The sequence below is a fragment of the Lepidochelys olivacea genome, assembly GCF_965140295.1.
Source record: "Lepidochelys olivacea isolate rLepOli2 genome assembly, chromosome: 10".
NCBI classification, from domain to species: domain Eukaryota; kingdom Metazoa; phylum Chordata; order Testudines; family Cheloniidae; genus Lepidochelys; species Lepidochelys olivacea.
In genome coordinates this window covers 51,943,450-51,960,276 of record NC_140420.1, presented here as the reverse complement: position 1 = coordinate 51,960,276, position 16,827 = coordinate 51,943,450, and the positions used below count along the sequence as shown (strand labels likewise).

Genomic DNA, 16,827 nt, shown 5'->3' with positions numbered 1-16,827 from the left:
TTTATGATTTGTGACCAACTTTGTACATAGTATTTTGCAGAATAAAAAAAATATACATTTTGTGATTCAATGGCTCATAATGACTGTTTGTTTAATAATGATTATTATTTGTGTTTTATTATTTCTGTGTTTGCCATTTAAAGTTGGGGTTTTTTTGGTTCTAATATATAAATTCCCACAATAGGCTTTTAAAATGTATCCTCTGTAAAAGACAAACATTTATTGCATGTATTAGCTTTTCCTACTGAATACCATTTGAATTTCATATTCTAAAACCAAAGATATAAATAACTGTATAAAAGTTATAAATCATTGATGTTGCAGCAGAAGACATATAGAACTAACAGTCTTTTAGAATCCAGACTATATTTTTTTTAAACCAAAGAATGTTTACCCTCCATAAAAATACAATACTTTCACTACAGAGAAAGCCCAAAGCTTTCCCTTTAGGGATTAATTCAAAATAGCCTGCTCACCCCAACAATGCCGACGTACCAATCCCTCTACTATCCTCAGAACACCAGTTTCACACACTTCAAGCCTCCTGCTTAAATCTGCAACCCACAAAATGGTCAAAATGCCATCCCATAACCCAAATCCAAAAGTCCCATGAATCTGTAATGGTTTGACAGAAACCAGGGGGTCATTGGACATTTTTTGGGTCATGCGCCAGAACAGGCCAATAACTACTGCAACAGACCACGAAAATTTACTGATAACTATAGCTGGTCAAAATGTTCAAATTTGACCTTTTTTGTTGGAATTTAGATTTTTGCAAATGGAAAAAAAATTGATGAAATTTTTAGCTTGTTTTCAAGTTTCAAATTGGTTGTAAAAGTTTTATGTTTAAAAAAATTAGATGAAATTGAGAAATTAGTAAAAAAATTCAAAAAATGTGTGACATTTTCATCATATTTTCAATCATCTCTATTATAACATTTTTAATTTGGGGAGAGGGCAAGAGTGCCAATACTGCATTGTATTTTTCTTTACTTACTCTTCACTAAAAGATTCCAAGTCCATCTAGGAAGCTATACTTATTCTTATGAACACCTGAAATAAACATGGTATTGTACACACCTGTCCTTCCGAGTTGCTACCCCAGGCATACACATCACCAGATGATGATAAAGCTAGTGTATGCTCTGCTCCTACAGCTATATCTTCAATGAAGATTCCTGACAGCACTGGAACTTGCTGTGGTCTGTTGTGATTTCGAGCTCGGCCCTCAGGCAAGCCAATCAGCCGATCTAAAATTGCACAAAATATTCTCATGTAGTACACAAATACCCCAGTCCTTTCTAAGGGTTAATTTTATTATGGGGAGAGACAGATAGCATTCATGTGGGATACTAATGGCATTGGCTAGAGACAGACCTAGGGGGCACTTACTCCCCTGAAAAGCTTTGTCAGTATCCCTTCAGTACTGATCTGAAGTTCCTGCTATTTGTGTTTTAAGCCTGATAAAGCCAATCACACTTTTTGGTGCTAGACTGTATGGTGATTTTGTGATTCAGGTTGATGTCCACAAGGGGGTAAATGAAAAACATTTAACTAATTTCACTTGGTGCCTCAATTCTATATATTTCTACACAGCCTCTGTAAGTGCATGGTTAATGACAGTAATTGATCATGGGTATAATCCATTACCTCTGTTCATATCAAAATTAATCAAGATTCAGGAAAAAGAACTGAAAGGTTATAGGTAAATGAGGTTAGTGCTACTATGAAACCTACATTAAGTTTGTCTTCCTTTAAAAATAGATACACAGCTATTAATTTGGACTTTAAGAATGCGTCAAGAAGTAGTTGGTCTCAGGTGGTCACATTTACACAAATCTATAGAGTAAAACTCCGTATTATGATTTCATATATTTTACATCTAATATTCTTCCTTTTTACTTTTAATGATTATATTACTGGTTATGCAACAGTGGTGGGAATTATACAGTAATAATTGCCAAGCCTATAAATGATCGCTTATGTACTGTATGGTTGGGTAGGTACCATATGGTGGGGGTCAATAATCTAAAATTATTGGCTTCTATATATCTTTAAACGTATGAAAGCCTACAATACAGAAATCCCTCCATATGGGCAACTGACCTTGTCCAAAAGTATATACATGGCCGCCTTTCGTCAGTGCCACAGAAAACTGCGTTCCACAGGCAACTCTTTTTATTCCAATTCCGCAAAGAATATCAACCTTCTGCGAACAGGAAAGAAAGAGCTAAATACTGTATTACGAGTATACGAATGGAAAGCAGACAAAAAACTCCTCCATTTCCACCTCCCCCCAAAAAGTGGTTTAAAATTCTCAGAAAGACAATCTGTATGTTATAGCTTTAGTGTGGTTCCTGTATTAAACTTGAATGTATTAAACAAAGACACTAATTTCTTGTAAAATTTCATTCTTTTAACACATTATTCCACATTAAATGAGTCTGAGTGCATCTCTATACTAAGGTAAACATTTCTCTCCTTCAAGCTAGCCTTCAGGTTTTTACTATTTCTAGAGCTGCAGAAGGGTGGTTGATATGGTTTAGAGAGACCATTGTGGCAATTATTAGTTTCAGTTTAACAAAACAATGGATAATTGTTTGTACTCTAAGCACTCAGGTGGGAATTTTCAATGGAAGTTGGGTGCCTCATTCCCACAGGCTCCTTTGAAAACCCAACCCTCAGATACCAGTGTTGTAAAAATACCAGCTAGTGATTCATGTAACTGTATTAGCCAATATTTTGACACAGTAAACTTTTCAAAAGTAGTTAAGTCCCACTGAAAGTTACTTATGCCTTTTTGAAAATTTACATCACATAAAAAATGAAATAAAATAAGAAGTTAAAAATTTCAAACACACATTTTGCAAATTTTCAAATTGCAAACACACATTTACAGACACTAAGCAATTATTCAAAGGATAATTTCAGTATGAATTCTAACCTGTGGTGAGGATTTTGCTGTGGAATTTCCCAGCCCAAGTTTTCCATAATCTCCATCTCCAAAAGCCCACACCATTGAGCCATCTGTGGACACAACTACAGTATGGTTTAGTCCACAGGCCACCTGGTAATTGTAATACAGTTTTAATTAGTTTTTCATCAACTTACTGAAACAAAAAATAAAATGCCATATTCTGAAAAAAACCAACAAAACAACCCCCCCCCCCCGAAACGCTTTTCTAAATATTTAGAAAAAATGTTAAAACCTTTGTTTAAAATTTTATACTAAAGAAATGTAGTAGGGTTTATACATTGACACCCTTAGATAACATTCTTTAGACAGTTCTTCCCTCACCCAAACTATAGAACAGCTTTCAAATTATATATCCTCACTGGAGTTCTTTAAACATTAATTCACTAATGGTTAGGGCTAAAAACAACAAACCCCAATTTTATCACTCCCTTTTTCACAATTCAATGTTTATAAATGTTGCAAAATAGGGACACACCATTTCAGCAAAAGGATCAGATTATTCAATAAAAAAAAATATGAGAGATTATTATGGTTAGATATTTGAGAGTGTTCTGAGTGTATTAAAAATGCAGAGGCAGTAAAAACCAACAAAAATTATAAAGAGAATTTTTAAACTGACACTACTAAGGATCATAGCAACTGAACATCCTCAAGCACAACAGTTACTAACAAAATACATTTTGTTACATAATTTCATGTAAGTAACACTAGATAAACCATGCCTGTCCAATTTGATAACCCTCCAGTGCTGTCACTCTTTCAGGAAGTTTCTTGTTGGAAGTGTTTCCTAGACCCAGTCGACCATAGTCACCATTTCCAAACGTAAACAGTTTGCCATCTGCTGTCACCACCGCTGAGTGTTTAAAGCCACATGACATCTAGAAGCCAGAATTAATATGAATTTTAAAATGGAATATTAGCACCATACAATTCAAGAAAGAAGAGAAAAGAACCTTCTGAATGCAGACCTAGTCATTCACTACAGTTTAACAGGACAATTAAAAACTAGACTAACTGAATAAATTAACTGTTTTAGACTCTTCTTGTATTTCAATAACAATGTCATAAAACAATTAAAAAGTCTGAATATAGGATGACACGGGAATCAAATCATAACCAAAGACAGAAGAGTTTTTCCCACAACCCTCCCAATAATCTGTTTGCACAGTAAAGAAAGGAGTTTGAGTTCACTTCCTTTAATTTGTACCAGCACACCTAGCTGGGATTCTTATTTATATTTCTGTGATTACTTAATTCTTTAAAAAAGTGTGCTAACTGATTTGCCTTGTTTTCTAGTATTACATTACCAGGTCAATTAAATACTGTGTAAATTCCCCACCTCTGTATTCTGTTCCCCATCTTAGTCTCAAAAGAATTACTTATAGCAAAGACCTTTGTTTCAGTTTTTATTTTAAAATTTCCCAGGAATTTATGAGTGTTAATTACAATTTTTTTTTAAAAAAAAAAGGGTGAAAATCGGAGCAAAAAATTAACTTCAGAGTTTTCTGGGTAAATATTGGGGGATGATAGGACAGAAAAAAAGCACAGTGTACCTAGTGTAATGTATCAGATTTTCTTAATATAATCAGTATTTTCAGTGGTTCAAAATTTGGATGAAAACCAGTAAAAAACAAATAATAGCTTTTGTAAAACTCAAGGATTTTTTTTAGTAAAAATCAGTAAAAACTTAAAATGAAGGGCCTTATCAACAGTGAAGAAAGGAATTCTCTCTCTCTCAGTAAAGAATTTAGACTCCATTATCCCATGTTTGTCAAAGAACGTCACAATACAGTGCATAAAATATCAGATCACCACGTACACTATGTCTGATAAGTCAGCTCATCCCCTGGTTACATCAAAAATATAAAGATAGAAAAGTTTTCTAATGAACCATGATATGAAAGATAAAATGCCTCCCCCTCTGTTTACAATATTGTTCCTGTTCATATAAGTATCAACTACTTAAAAATTAATAACTGCCTACATGTTACAACACGTTTGACTGCAGAATGTTTGAAACATTTATTTGAAATTTGTAAAATGTGCAATATTAACTACAGGAAATGTATAGTTTTTCCAAAACTAAGCATAATGTTAAAAATACGGTATTTTTCTTAAGGTATCTTCAGCAAAACTGTTCTTATTTTAGAGATGTAAAACTATAGTAGTAATCTTTAGCCAGTCACTACCACTTAGATGCACAAAATTATTTTATATTGCAAATATATGGAAAAATCAATGATGTCCTATTTGTCCATGGCGAATGCAGACAAAAACAACTTTGTAGTGTTTTAATATTTGAACACAGATGCAGCTAAGCATGAAGATACAGTGGTTGCCTTAAGACAGTCAACATAGTATGTCAGTCATATTTACTGACATTTTCAAACTGAAACTGAACCAAATGATAGCATATATGATGGTAATTGAGATTAAAAGTATGTACTGTCAACTATTCAAGTCAATATAGATATATTGCACAGTTGCAATCAGCATAGATGTTTGGGCTGCAGTCCTTTAGTATAGGAGAGGGAGCTGCCTCAATGCATTCTTCACAAAGTGTCCTTAATTTTGAAACCAACTCCCCAACTTGGTCTGAAACCATCTGAATTTCTTGACCTCCAGGGCATGCTGCAACCTTGTTTATCTACCTAGGCTTTTGAGGAGTGAAGGGCATGAAAAGGGGCCGATATTTGTGTGGCAATAAAATTATTATTGGGATTGATTTATATTAATTTGTTATTGTTTGTGTGTGTGTGTGCAGACTAGCTGCTGGCTTTGCTTTTAATTTTGGTTAAAGACACCAACAGCCAAAGACAGGCACTTTTTGGTATATTTTTACAATACACATCAGTACTAGTACTGTATTTCACCATTTAAGCGAATTTAGAGCTAGTGAAAAAAACTAGTTTGGCATAAGAACACCATACTGGATCAGAATAATGATCTATCTAGCACAGTATCCTGTCTTACAACTGTGGTAAGTGCCAGATTCTTCAGAGGGAGTGAACAGAACAGAGAAATTTATCTAGTGATTCATCCCTTGTCATTTAGCCCAGATTCTAGTGGTCAGAGGTTCATGGACACCCAGGGCATGGGACTGCGTCCCTGACTGTCTTGGCTATCAGACACTGATGGACCTATCCTCCATGAATTTATCTAATTCTTTTTTGAACCCCTGTATACTTTTGGCCTTCACAACAGTCGCAACAATGAGTTTCACAGGTTGACTGTGTGTTGTGTGAAGCAGTACTTCCTTTTGTTTGTATTAAACCTTCTGCCTATTAATTTAATTGGGTGACCCCTGGTTCTTGTGAGAAGGGGTAAACAGCAGTTCCCTATTCACTTTATCCATGCACTCTCTCATGATTTTATAGACCACGATCATATCCCCGCTCAGTTATATTTTTTCCAAGGTGAAGAGTCATAGTCTTTTAAATCTTTGCTTGTATGGTAGCTGTTCCATATCCCTAATAATTTTGGTAGCCCTTTTCTATACTTTTTCCACGCAGTATTCAAGGTGTGGACACAGCATGGATTTATACAGTGGTACTATGATATTTTCCATCTTATTATTTATCCATTTCCTAAATGTTCCTAACATTCTGATAGCTTTTTTGATTGCTGCTGCACAGTGAGCAGATATTTTTAGAAAACAATCCACGGTGTCTCCAAGATCTCTTCCTTGAGTGATGGCCGTTAATTTAGATCCGATCATTTTGTTTGTATAGTTGGGATTATGTTTTCCCAGTGTGCATTCCTTTGCATTTATCAACAGTAAATTTTATCTGCCATTTTGTTGCCCAGTCACCCAGCTTTGTGCAATCCCTTTGTAACTCTTTCAGTCTGCTTTGGACTTATCTTGAGGAATTTTGTATTGTCTGCAAACTTTGCTTCCTTACTATTTACCCCTTTTTCCAGATTGTTTATTAATATGATGAACAGCACTGGTCCCAGTACAGATCCCTGGGAACCCTGCTATTTACCTCTCTCCACTGTGAAAATTGTTTATTCCTACTCTTTCTTTCCTATCTTTTAACCAGTTACTGATACATTAGAGGACCTTCCTTCTTATCCCATGACGCCCTTTGCTTAAGAGCTTCTGGTGAGGGACCTTGTCAAATGCTTTCTGAAAATCCAAGTATACTATATTCACTGGATCACCACTGTCCACATGTGCTGACACTGTTAAATAATTCTAATAGTGTGGCGAGGCATGATTTCCCTTTACAAAAGCCGAGTTTCCTCTTTCCAACACATTGCATTCACCTCTGTGTCTGATAATTCTGTTCTTTACTATAGATTACACCAATTTGCCTGGTACTGAAGTCAGGCTTTCTGGCCTGTAATTGCCTGAATCACCTTTGGACTCTTTTATAAAAATGGGCACCACATTAGCTATCTACCAGTCATCTGGTACAGAGGCTGATTTAAGCGGCAAGTTACATATCACAGTTAACAGTAATGCAATTTCATATTTGAGTTCTTTCAGAACTCTGTGGTCTGGTTCTGGTGACTTATTACTGTTTAACTTATCAATTTGTTCCAAAACCTCCTCTAGAGACCCCTCAATCTGGAACAGTTCCTCAGAATGGCTCAGGTGTGGGAATCTCCCTCACATCTTCTGCAATGAAGACCAATGCAAAGAATTCACTTAGCTTCTCTGCAACAGCCTTATGTTCTTTGAGCGCTCCGTTAGTGCCCAGTGTGCCAGGATTGGGTCTTCTTGGAGTCAGGTCGCTTGGGAATGCTAACCTCCACCTACAGCTAAATACTGGCAGGTGACCTAGAGACTGAAAGAGGTGCAGCACAGACAGGAGCAATGGAAGCTTCACCAACACTACTCTATTAGTCCACTAAACTTTCTCACACACACAGACACACACACACACACAGAAGTTTTGTGCTGCTGACACTCTTAGCTGGGAACTTGACTGAAACCACCAACTCATTTCACAATGGCCAGAGAACCATCAGCTGATGACGACTTTTATTCATTACTTACCTGTGCTTAATTCGATTTTGTGACATTAAAGAGAAAGTCTCCACATTCCACTGTCAATCCCTGTGTGAACCATCCAGTTGCCTACCAGCATTTATTAATGAGCCCTAGCTAATGTTCCTAGCAGCAACTATTATGTCTACATTTAATAGGTGAATAATAAATTTGTTTTGAACCTGTGCCACTTCTTCTCCTTGTAAGGCCTCTATTTGCCTGGGTCTGCGCTGTCTGTCACTGTTCCCATGGCCCAGTTTACCATAATCTCCATCTCCCCAGCTAAAGACCTCACCACTTTCTGTCAAAGCCATGGAATGTCCATCGGATCCACAAGAAGTCACTAGTTGTGTTACAACAAAACCTTAAACAAAATGAAAAACAATATCAGAATAAGTTAGAAATATAAATTCAGTTATTTTGCATTGTACAAAATAGTCCACAATAATAACAATTACAAGCTAGTGAATGGAATCAGCTCTGTATATACAACCCTGTATACAGTCTTCCTTTACTTTAAGATATAACTTATGCTTGAACTGCTGCAATAACAAATATTATGTTAATAATTATCTAATTCTACTGTGCTAGTCTATTAAGTTTGGGTAGGTGTTCAGTTACATAAATGTATTTCCTTTTTCAGTCCTACTTAAAATGATAAATAATAAAGTTTAAAAACATTAAGTAGGCTTGAATAAATGCATCAAAAGAGACTCAGACATGTGTTTATCTGTTCAAATTAATATGAATATAAGATTTTTATTAAAGAGAGTAAAGTACATTATTTTATTCAGTAAATCTGTGTAAAGACTTAGACAATTGTCCTTTTAGTTTTTGAAATATCAACTTCTGCTTCACTAATAGAACAACTCAAAAAAATTAAGACAATTTTACCTTGAAGTGCTGAAATAACAGTTAACACATGAAGGTCATCAGAATTTCCTTGTCCCAATCGGCCATAACTCCCTTCTCCACAAGCCAAAACTGTACCGTTAGCTTGAATGACAAAAGTACAGTTCTGACCACAAATAACCTGGTTAAAGAAAGAAATTAGGGTTTTTTAATGCAATTACATCACAAACCATGAACCAAAATGTGCTAACTTCGTCTTTATTCATAACCTGAATTGAGACTACAAAGCTGAAAACAGCAGGTTCTGGACAACCACCAACATATTTCTTGGCCCTGGTCTACACTAGGACTTTAGGTCGAATTTAGCAGCGTTAAATTGATGTAAACCTGCACCCGTCCACACAATGAAGCCCTTTATTTCGACTTAAAGGGCTCTTAAAATTGATTTCCTTACTCCACCCCTGACAAGTGGATTAGCGCTTAAATCGACGTTGCCGGCTCGAATTTGGGGTACTGTGGACACAATTCGATGGTATTGGCCTCCGGGAGCTATCCCAGAGTGATCCATTGTGACCGCTCTGGACAGCTCTCTCAACTCAGATGCACTGGCCAGGTAGACAGGAAAAGAACCGCGAACTTTTAAATCTCATTTCCTGTTTGGCCAGCGTGGCAAGCTGCAGGTGACCATGCAGAGCTCATCAGCACAGGTGACCATGATGGAGTCCCAGAATTGCAAAAGAGCTCCAGCATGGACCGAACGGGAGGTACGGGATCTGATCGCTGTTTGGGGAGAGGAATCCGTGCTATCAGAACTCCGTTCCAGTTTTCGAAATGCCAAAACCTCCCAGGGCATGAAGGACAGAGGCCATAACAAGGACCCGAAGCAGTGCCGCGTGAAACTGAAGGAGCTGAGGCAAGCCTACCAGAAAACCAGAGAGGCGAACGGCCGCTCCGGGTCAGAGCCCCAAACATGCCGCTTCTATGATGAGCTGCATGCCATTTTAGGGGGTTCAGCCACCACTACCCCAGCCGTGTTGTTTGACTCCTTCAATGGAGATAGAGGCAATACGGAAGCAGGTTTTGGGGACGAAGAAGATGATGATGATGAGGTTGTAGATAGCTCACAGCAAGCAAGCGGAGAAACCGCTTTTCCCGACAGCCAGGAACTGTTTCTCACCCTGGACCTGGAGCCAGTACCCCCCGAACCCACCCAAGGCTGCCTCCTGGACCCAGCAGGCGGAGAAGGGACCTCTGGTGAGTGCACCTTTTAAAATACTATACATGGTTTAAAAGCAAGCATGTGAAAGGATTACTTTGCCCTGGCATTCACGGTTCTCCTAGATGTACTCCTAAAGCCTTTGCAAAAGGTTTCTGGGGAGGGCAGCCTTATTGTGTCCTTAATGGTAGGACACTTTACCACTCCAGGCCAGTAACACGTACTCGGGAATCATTGTACAACAAAGCATTGCAGTGTATGTTTGCTGGCATTCAAACAACATCCGTTCTTTATCTCTCTGTGTTATCCTCAGGAGAGTGAGATATAATTCATGGTCACCTGGTTGAAATAGAGTGCTTTTCTTCAGGGGACACTCAGAGGAGCCCATTCCTGCTGGGCTGTTTGCCTGTGGCTAAACAGAAATGTTCCCCGCTGTTAGCCACGGGGAGGGGGTAGCCACGCGGTGGGGGGAGGCAAAATGCGACCTTGTAACGAAAGCACATGTGCTATGTATGTAATGTTAACAGCAAGGTTTACCCTGAAAGAGTGTAGCCACTGTTTTATAAAATCTGTCTTTTTAAATACCGCTGTCCCTTTTTTTTTCTCCACCAGCTGCATGTGTTTCAATGATCACAGGATCTTTTCCTTCCCAGAGGCTAGTGAAGATTAGAAAGAAAAAAAAACGCACTCACGATGAAATGTTCTCCGAGCTCATGCTGTCCTCCCACACTGACAGAGCACAGACGAATGCGTGGAGGCAAATAATGTCAGAATGCAGGAAAACACAAAATGACCGGGAGGAGAGGTGGCGGGCTGAAGAGAGTAAGTGGCGGGCTGAAGCTCAAATGTGGCGGCAGCGTGACGAGAGGAGGCAGGATTCAATGCTGAGGCTGCTGCAGGACCAAACCAGTATGCTCTAGTGTATGGTTGAGCTGCAGCAAAGGCAGCTGGAGCACAGACTGCCACTGCAGCCCCTCTGTAACCAACCGCCCTCCTCCCCAAGTTCCATAGCCTCCACACCCAGACACCCAAGAACACGGTGGGGGGGCCTCCGGCCAACCAGCCACTCCACCACAGAGGATTGCCCAAAAAAAAAGAAGGCTGTCATTCAATAAATTTTAAAGTTGTAAACTTTTAAAGTGCTGTGCTTAAAGTGCTGTGTGGCATTTTCCTTCCCTCCTCCACCACCCCTCCTGGGCTACCTTGGTAGTCATCCCCCTATTTGTGTGATGAATGAATAAAGAATGCATGAATGTGAAGCAACAACGACTTTATTGCCTCTGCAAGCGGTGATTGAAGGGAGGAGGGGCGGGTGGTTAGCTTACAGGGAAGTAGAGTGAACCAAGGGGCGGGGGGTTTCATCAAGGAGAAACAAACAGAACTTTCACACCATAGCCTGGCCAGTCATGAAACTGGTTTTCAAAGCTTCTCTGATGCGTACCGCGCCCTTCTGTGCTCTTCTAACCGCCCTGGTGTCTGGCTGCGCGTAACCAGCAGCCAGGCGATTTGCCTCAACCTCCCACCCCGCCATAAACGTCTCCCCCTTACTCTCACAGATATTGTGGAGCACACGGCAAGCAGTAATAACAGTGGGAATATTGGTTTTGCTGAGGTCTAAGCAAGTAAGTAAACTGCGCCAGCGCGCCTTTAAACATCCAAATGCACATTCTACCACCATTCTGCACTTGCTCAGCCTGTAGTTGAACAGCTCCTGACTACTGACCAGGCTGCCTGTGTATGGCTTCATGAGCCATGGCATTAAGGGGTAGGCTGGATCCCCAAGGATACATATAGGCATTTCAACATCCCCAACAGTTATTTTCTGGTCTGGGAATAAAGTCCCTTCCTGCAGCTTTTGAAACAGACCAGAGTTCCTGAAGATGCGAGCATCATGCACCTTTCCCGGCCATCCCACGTTGATGTTGGTGAAACGTCCCTTGTGATCCACCAGAGCTTGCAGCACTATCGAAAAGTACCCCTTGCGGTTTATGTACTCGGCGGCTTGGTGCTCCAGTGCCAAGATAGGGATATGGGTTCCGTCTATGGCCCCACCACAGTTAGGGAATCCCATTGCAGCAAAGCCATCCACTATGACCTGCACATTTCCCAGGGTCACTACCCTTGATATCAGCAGATCTTTGATTGCGTGGGCTACTTGCATCACAGCAGCCCCCACAGTAGATTTGCCCACTCCAAATTGATTCCCAACTGACCGGTAGCTGTCTGGCGTTGCAAGCTTCCACAGGGCTATCGCCACTCGCTTCTCAACTGTGAGGGCTGCTCTCATCTTGGTATTCATGCGCTTCAGGGCAGGGGAAAGCAAGTCACAAAGTTCCATGAAAGTGCCCCTACGCATGCGAAAGTTTCGCAGCCACTGGGAATCGTCCCAGACCTGCAACACTATGTGGTCCCACCAGTCTGTGCTTGTTTCCCGAGCCCAGAATCGGCATTCCACAGCATGAACCTGCCCCATTAGCACCATGATGCATGTATTGGCAGGGCCCATGCTTTCAGAGAAATCTGTGTCCATGTCCTGATCACTCACGTGACTGCGCTGACGTCGCCTCCTCGCCCGGTATCGCTTTGCCAGGCTCCGGTGCTGCATATACAGCTGGATAATGTGTGTGGTGTTTAATGTGCTCCTAATTGCCAAAGTGAGCTGAGCGGCCTCCATGCTTGCCTTGGTATGGCGTCCGCACAGAAAAAAGGCACGGAATGATTGTCTGCCATTGCTCTGATGGAGGGAGGGGCGACTGACGACACGGCTTACAGGGTTGGCTTCAGGGAGCTAAAATCAACAAAGGGGGTGGCTTTACATCAAGGAGTATTTCAGGCAGGACTTCATGGAGGGTTCCAATAGGAAATGGTGCACCTAAGTTATCGTTCTTATTGGAACAAGAAGGTTAGCCTGGCCTCTGATTGATACATGGCTAGATTTACCTCGCTGCACCTTCTCTGTGAGTGACTGCAGTGTGACCTAGAAGAATGAGTCCCCTAGACGGGGGAGGGGGAGAAGCAAATGAATACAGAACAAATCTGGTCTATTTCTTGTTTTGATCCACTCCATCTATCTTTTACATCTTTGGCTGGCAGCAGACGGTGCAGAAGGACTGCATGCCATCCACATCTCATGGCTGCTCGGCAGAAGATGGTACAGTACGACAGCTAGCCATCCTCATCTCTTGCCTGCCCGGCAGAAGATGGTACAGTACGACAGCTAGCCATCCTCATCTCTTGCCTGCCCGGCAGAAGATGGTACAATACGACTGCTAGCAATCCTCATCTCTTGCCTGCCTGGCAGAAGATGGTACAGTATGACTGCTAGCAATCCGTATCGCCTGCCTGCTCACCATAAGACGGTTCAATAGGACTGACTGCAGGACTAAAGAGAATGACCTGGTCAAGTCACTCCAAATTTAGTCCCTGCGCCCATGTCTGCCCAGGCGCTCCCAGCCGACGTGGCCAGGAGCACCTCGGACATGACGATGACGGCTACCAGTCGTACTGTACCGTCTGCTGCCACAAGGCAAGGGGTTGCTGCTACTGTGTAGCAATGCCGTACCACGTCTGCCAGCACCCAGGAGTCATAGGGTGACTGTTACCTGAGTGGGCTCCATGCTTGCCATGGTATGGCGTCTGCACAGGTAACGCAGGAAAAAAGGCGCGAAACGATTGTCTGCCCTTGCTTTCACGGAGGGAGGGAGGGAACGGGGGTCTGACGATATGTACCCAGAACCACCCGAGACAATGTTTTAGCCCCATCAGGCATTGGGATCTCAACCCAGAATTCCAATTGGCAGCGGAGACTGCGGGAACTGTGGGATAGCTACCCACAGTGCAACGCTCCGGAAGTCGACTCTAGCCTCGGTACTGTGGAAGCGCTCCGCTGAGTTAATGCACTTAATGCACTTAGAGCATTTTCTGTGAGGACACACACACTCGAATATATAAAACCGATTTCTAAAAAACGACTTCTATACATTCGACCTTATTCCACAGTGTAGACATACCCTTAGTTTAATCACCTAACTGTTACTTCACTTATTCTGAATTTAGCAGAAAAATACGTTTTAAACTAAGGGGGTTTTACCACATCATCACATCACAATAAAATTCCTTCATTCAGTGTTTTGGATGAAGGTGGCCCCTGGAGATCTAAAAACGGCACCACACACAAAAAGCTCTCTTTATGATTTAGCTTCAAAGACTTTCCCTTTCTTTGCAAAACTATTTGGTCTGGTAGTATGTTCTCCAGTGAGATTCTCAATGTATTTCTTGCAGCAATTTGGTTGTCTCATTATTTCACCCTGTGCTCCAGCATCACATTATTTCAGAAAGCAATCTTGCAACATGGATTATATTAAAACTGTGCAAATATTTTTTTACATTGTACTCACTCTAATCCTAAGAAATGATTTTGCCAGTTTCTTGGTGTGAATTTGACAAAAACTATAGCAAATCTAATAAAAATTCTAACTGGGGGGAAAGTACCTTATACATTTCGGAGTTCTTTTGTTTTCTGGAAAATTAGCACTGAGTCCAAAAGGGATATTGATAGATATTTTGTAACTAACAACTGAAAATAAGGCAATTTGTGAAGAATAAAATGTAAATCTCTCCTAACACTGTTACCTGTTGAGCCTGTGAGAATGAAGGTGCTGCTACTGGTATCATGACATTTCTACCGGCTTCTGCTAGCTGCCCATGGCGCCCTGCTCCCCATAGATACACATCACATTTGCCACCAAGGTGCCAATCCTATGAAACAGCATAAAGGAGCACTTGAAAATTATATTGATAATTTTAGTATTTTAAATTTAAAATAATCAATTTTACTAACCTCAGGCCTTGATGTTGCCCAAGACATAATCTGCTCATCCATACCATTAATCCATTTACTGTTATCCTGAATGATTAAAAACAGGTATATTAGGGTCAGCCCACCATTTGTGCATTATTCTTTCAGTTAATAATCTTTAAATAGTCTAAATAGTTTAAATACTTTAAATAGTCACTTGGAAATGGCAAGCCTTTTCCTAGATGAAAAATGGTTATACGGGTCTACTACTGAACAACAAACAGCTTTTGAACATAAATGTAAAATAGTTTTAACTGTGACTAAAGCAAAATTTATGTACAAATTATTTTAATAAATTCATTCATATTCAGTATTACTCATGTAAACTTTAATGTATCATTGTTGTCCTTGGGGTACACCTATTTTTCTTAATACTGGAATCTAACATTTAATATTGTTACCATAAGAAAAAATTCGGACTCATGAGTGTCTAAAACTACTTATGGTAAAAACGGTTGCTTTTAACTGCTGCAGTGGAAAACAAGCTAAGTGTGCCACTCAAAATAGGCTAGTGAAGGAAGATGTGACAATGGGTTCAAGAAATGTACAGAAAAAATAAAATCTTCCTTGCAGATTTGGACCAACAACCTGCCAAGTCTAATAGCATGCATCTTGCACTGGTATATGCCCAATGCTTCAGAAAAAGGCAAAACCCCATAGTGCTCTTGTACACAGAAGGGAATCCTTCCTGATCACTGTGATAATCTATATGAATATTTAAAAATAAGGGACGAAGGTATATGTGGGGTCAATAGGTATATAGCAAGGAAAGCAACTAGGAAGAGCCATAATTATGTTTTCCCTATGTAGCCTTAATTTTAGGAGTACATAAGTGAAAGTATTTATTTGCAAAATTATACATACTTACTGATAAAATCCAATAAATACAAAGTTTCCACTTCAGGTTCACCTGTCATAGCCCATTATATTGGCATTTTGGTAGTGCCAATATAGTTAAAGTGTAGGACTACTCTGAAAAACTACTTTAAAGATGGCATAATAGGGTGCCATTGCATTTCAATGACTCCATATAAAATTTACTCTGTCTACACGTTACAAAAATGAATGAATGGTCAGCCCTGCAAGCTCCCCTTGGAATGTCATAGTCAAGCCAAATTCTCACTGGTTTATGTAACCATAATAGAGGTTCTGCAAATGGAACTTTGTTAGTTCCGTTGATTTGTGAACCAGAATTAGTCCAGCTCACTTTTCCCTGTGTCAACTCTGCAGGCTAAGACAATATAACAAAAACTGACTGTAGTTAGTAAAGCAAGTAGATATGACTCTGAATAGACACAGAGGGAGCAGATCTGCTAAACAAGGAAGATGCCACTTTCACACTATTAGTTCTATTACAAATATTTATATGGCACCAATTGCCTCATTTTATATCAATTAAAATAAAGTCTATGCACTCTCTTGGTATTTCCATTAAGTAAAGCATAACAATTTACTCTTTACAAACTTTTAAATTTTTTTAGGTAATTATTACAGATGTTATCTGCACAATATAGTGCATGCTATACATATACTTAATAATTGGCAGAATGAAGTGCATATTACCATTAGAAGTATAAGCTCATCCTCTGGCACAGGCTCCAGATCTGGAACAGTAAAGGATTCTGGAAACTGTGCTCCTTTGGCCAGAGCTTCAGCAGCTTTTATAGTAGTTGAAAAACATTCTAACCAGGCCCACTCTGTAGGATTCCAAGCTGAGGGATCGGGGAGGCAGTTCTGGTGATGAGGCGGTATCGGTGGATTACACAAAAGCTGATCGAGGTGAAGCCCCACAGCAAGTGAAGCCAGGCACTGCATATAAGGGCTATGAACAAGCTGATCTCCACAGACCACATGGGGCTAGAGGGAAAAAAAAATGGAAGGTCAACATATGAAGCTAGAGGCATACTTTCATCACTTCAGAAATAGTA

General features: G+C 40.1%; 1 protein-coding gene across 1 annotated transcript in view; it reads right to left on the bottom strand.

Annotated features, from left to right (window-relative positions):
- Positions 1–16,827, bottom strand: part of HERC1 (HECT and RLD domain containing E3 ubiquitin protein ligase family member 1) — a 213,642-nt gene that overhangs the window by 7,632 nt on the left and 189,183 nt on the right. Inside the window, exons 61-69 of the mRNA XM_084641722.1 lie at positions 16,463–16,756; positions 14,882–14,947; positions 14,674–14,799; positions 8,868–9,006; positions 8,156–8,337; positions 3,700–3,855; positions 2,945–3,067; positions 2,107–2,209; positions 1,081–1,250 (exon numbers count right to left, since the gene is read on the bottom strand). Coding sequence (XP_084497848.1) covers positions 1,081–1,250; positions 2,107–2,209; positions 2,945–3,067; positions 3,700–3,855; positions 8,156–8,337; positions 8,868–9,006; positions 14,674–14,799; positions 14,882–14,947; positions 16,463–16,756 — 1,359 coding nt within the window. The remainder of the gene's footprint in view (positions 1–1,080; positions 1,251–2,106; positions 2,210–2,944; positions 3,068–3,699; positions 3,856–8,155; positions 8,338–8,867; positions 9,007–14,673; positions 14,800–14,881; positions 14,948–16,462; positions 16,757–16,827) is intronic.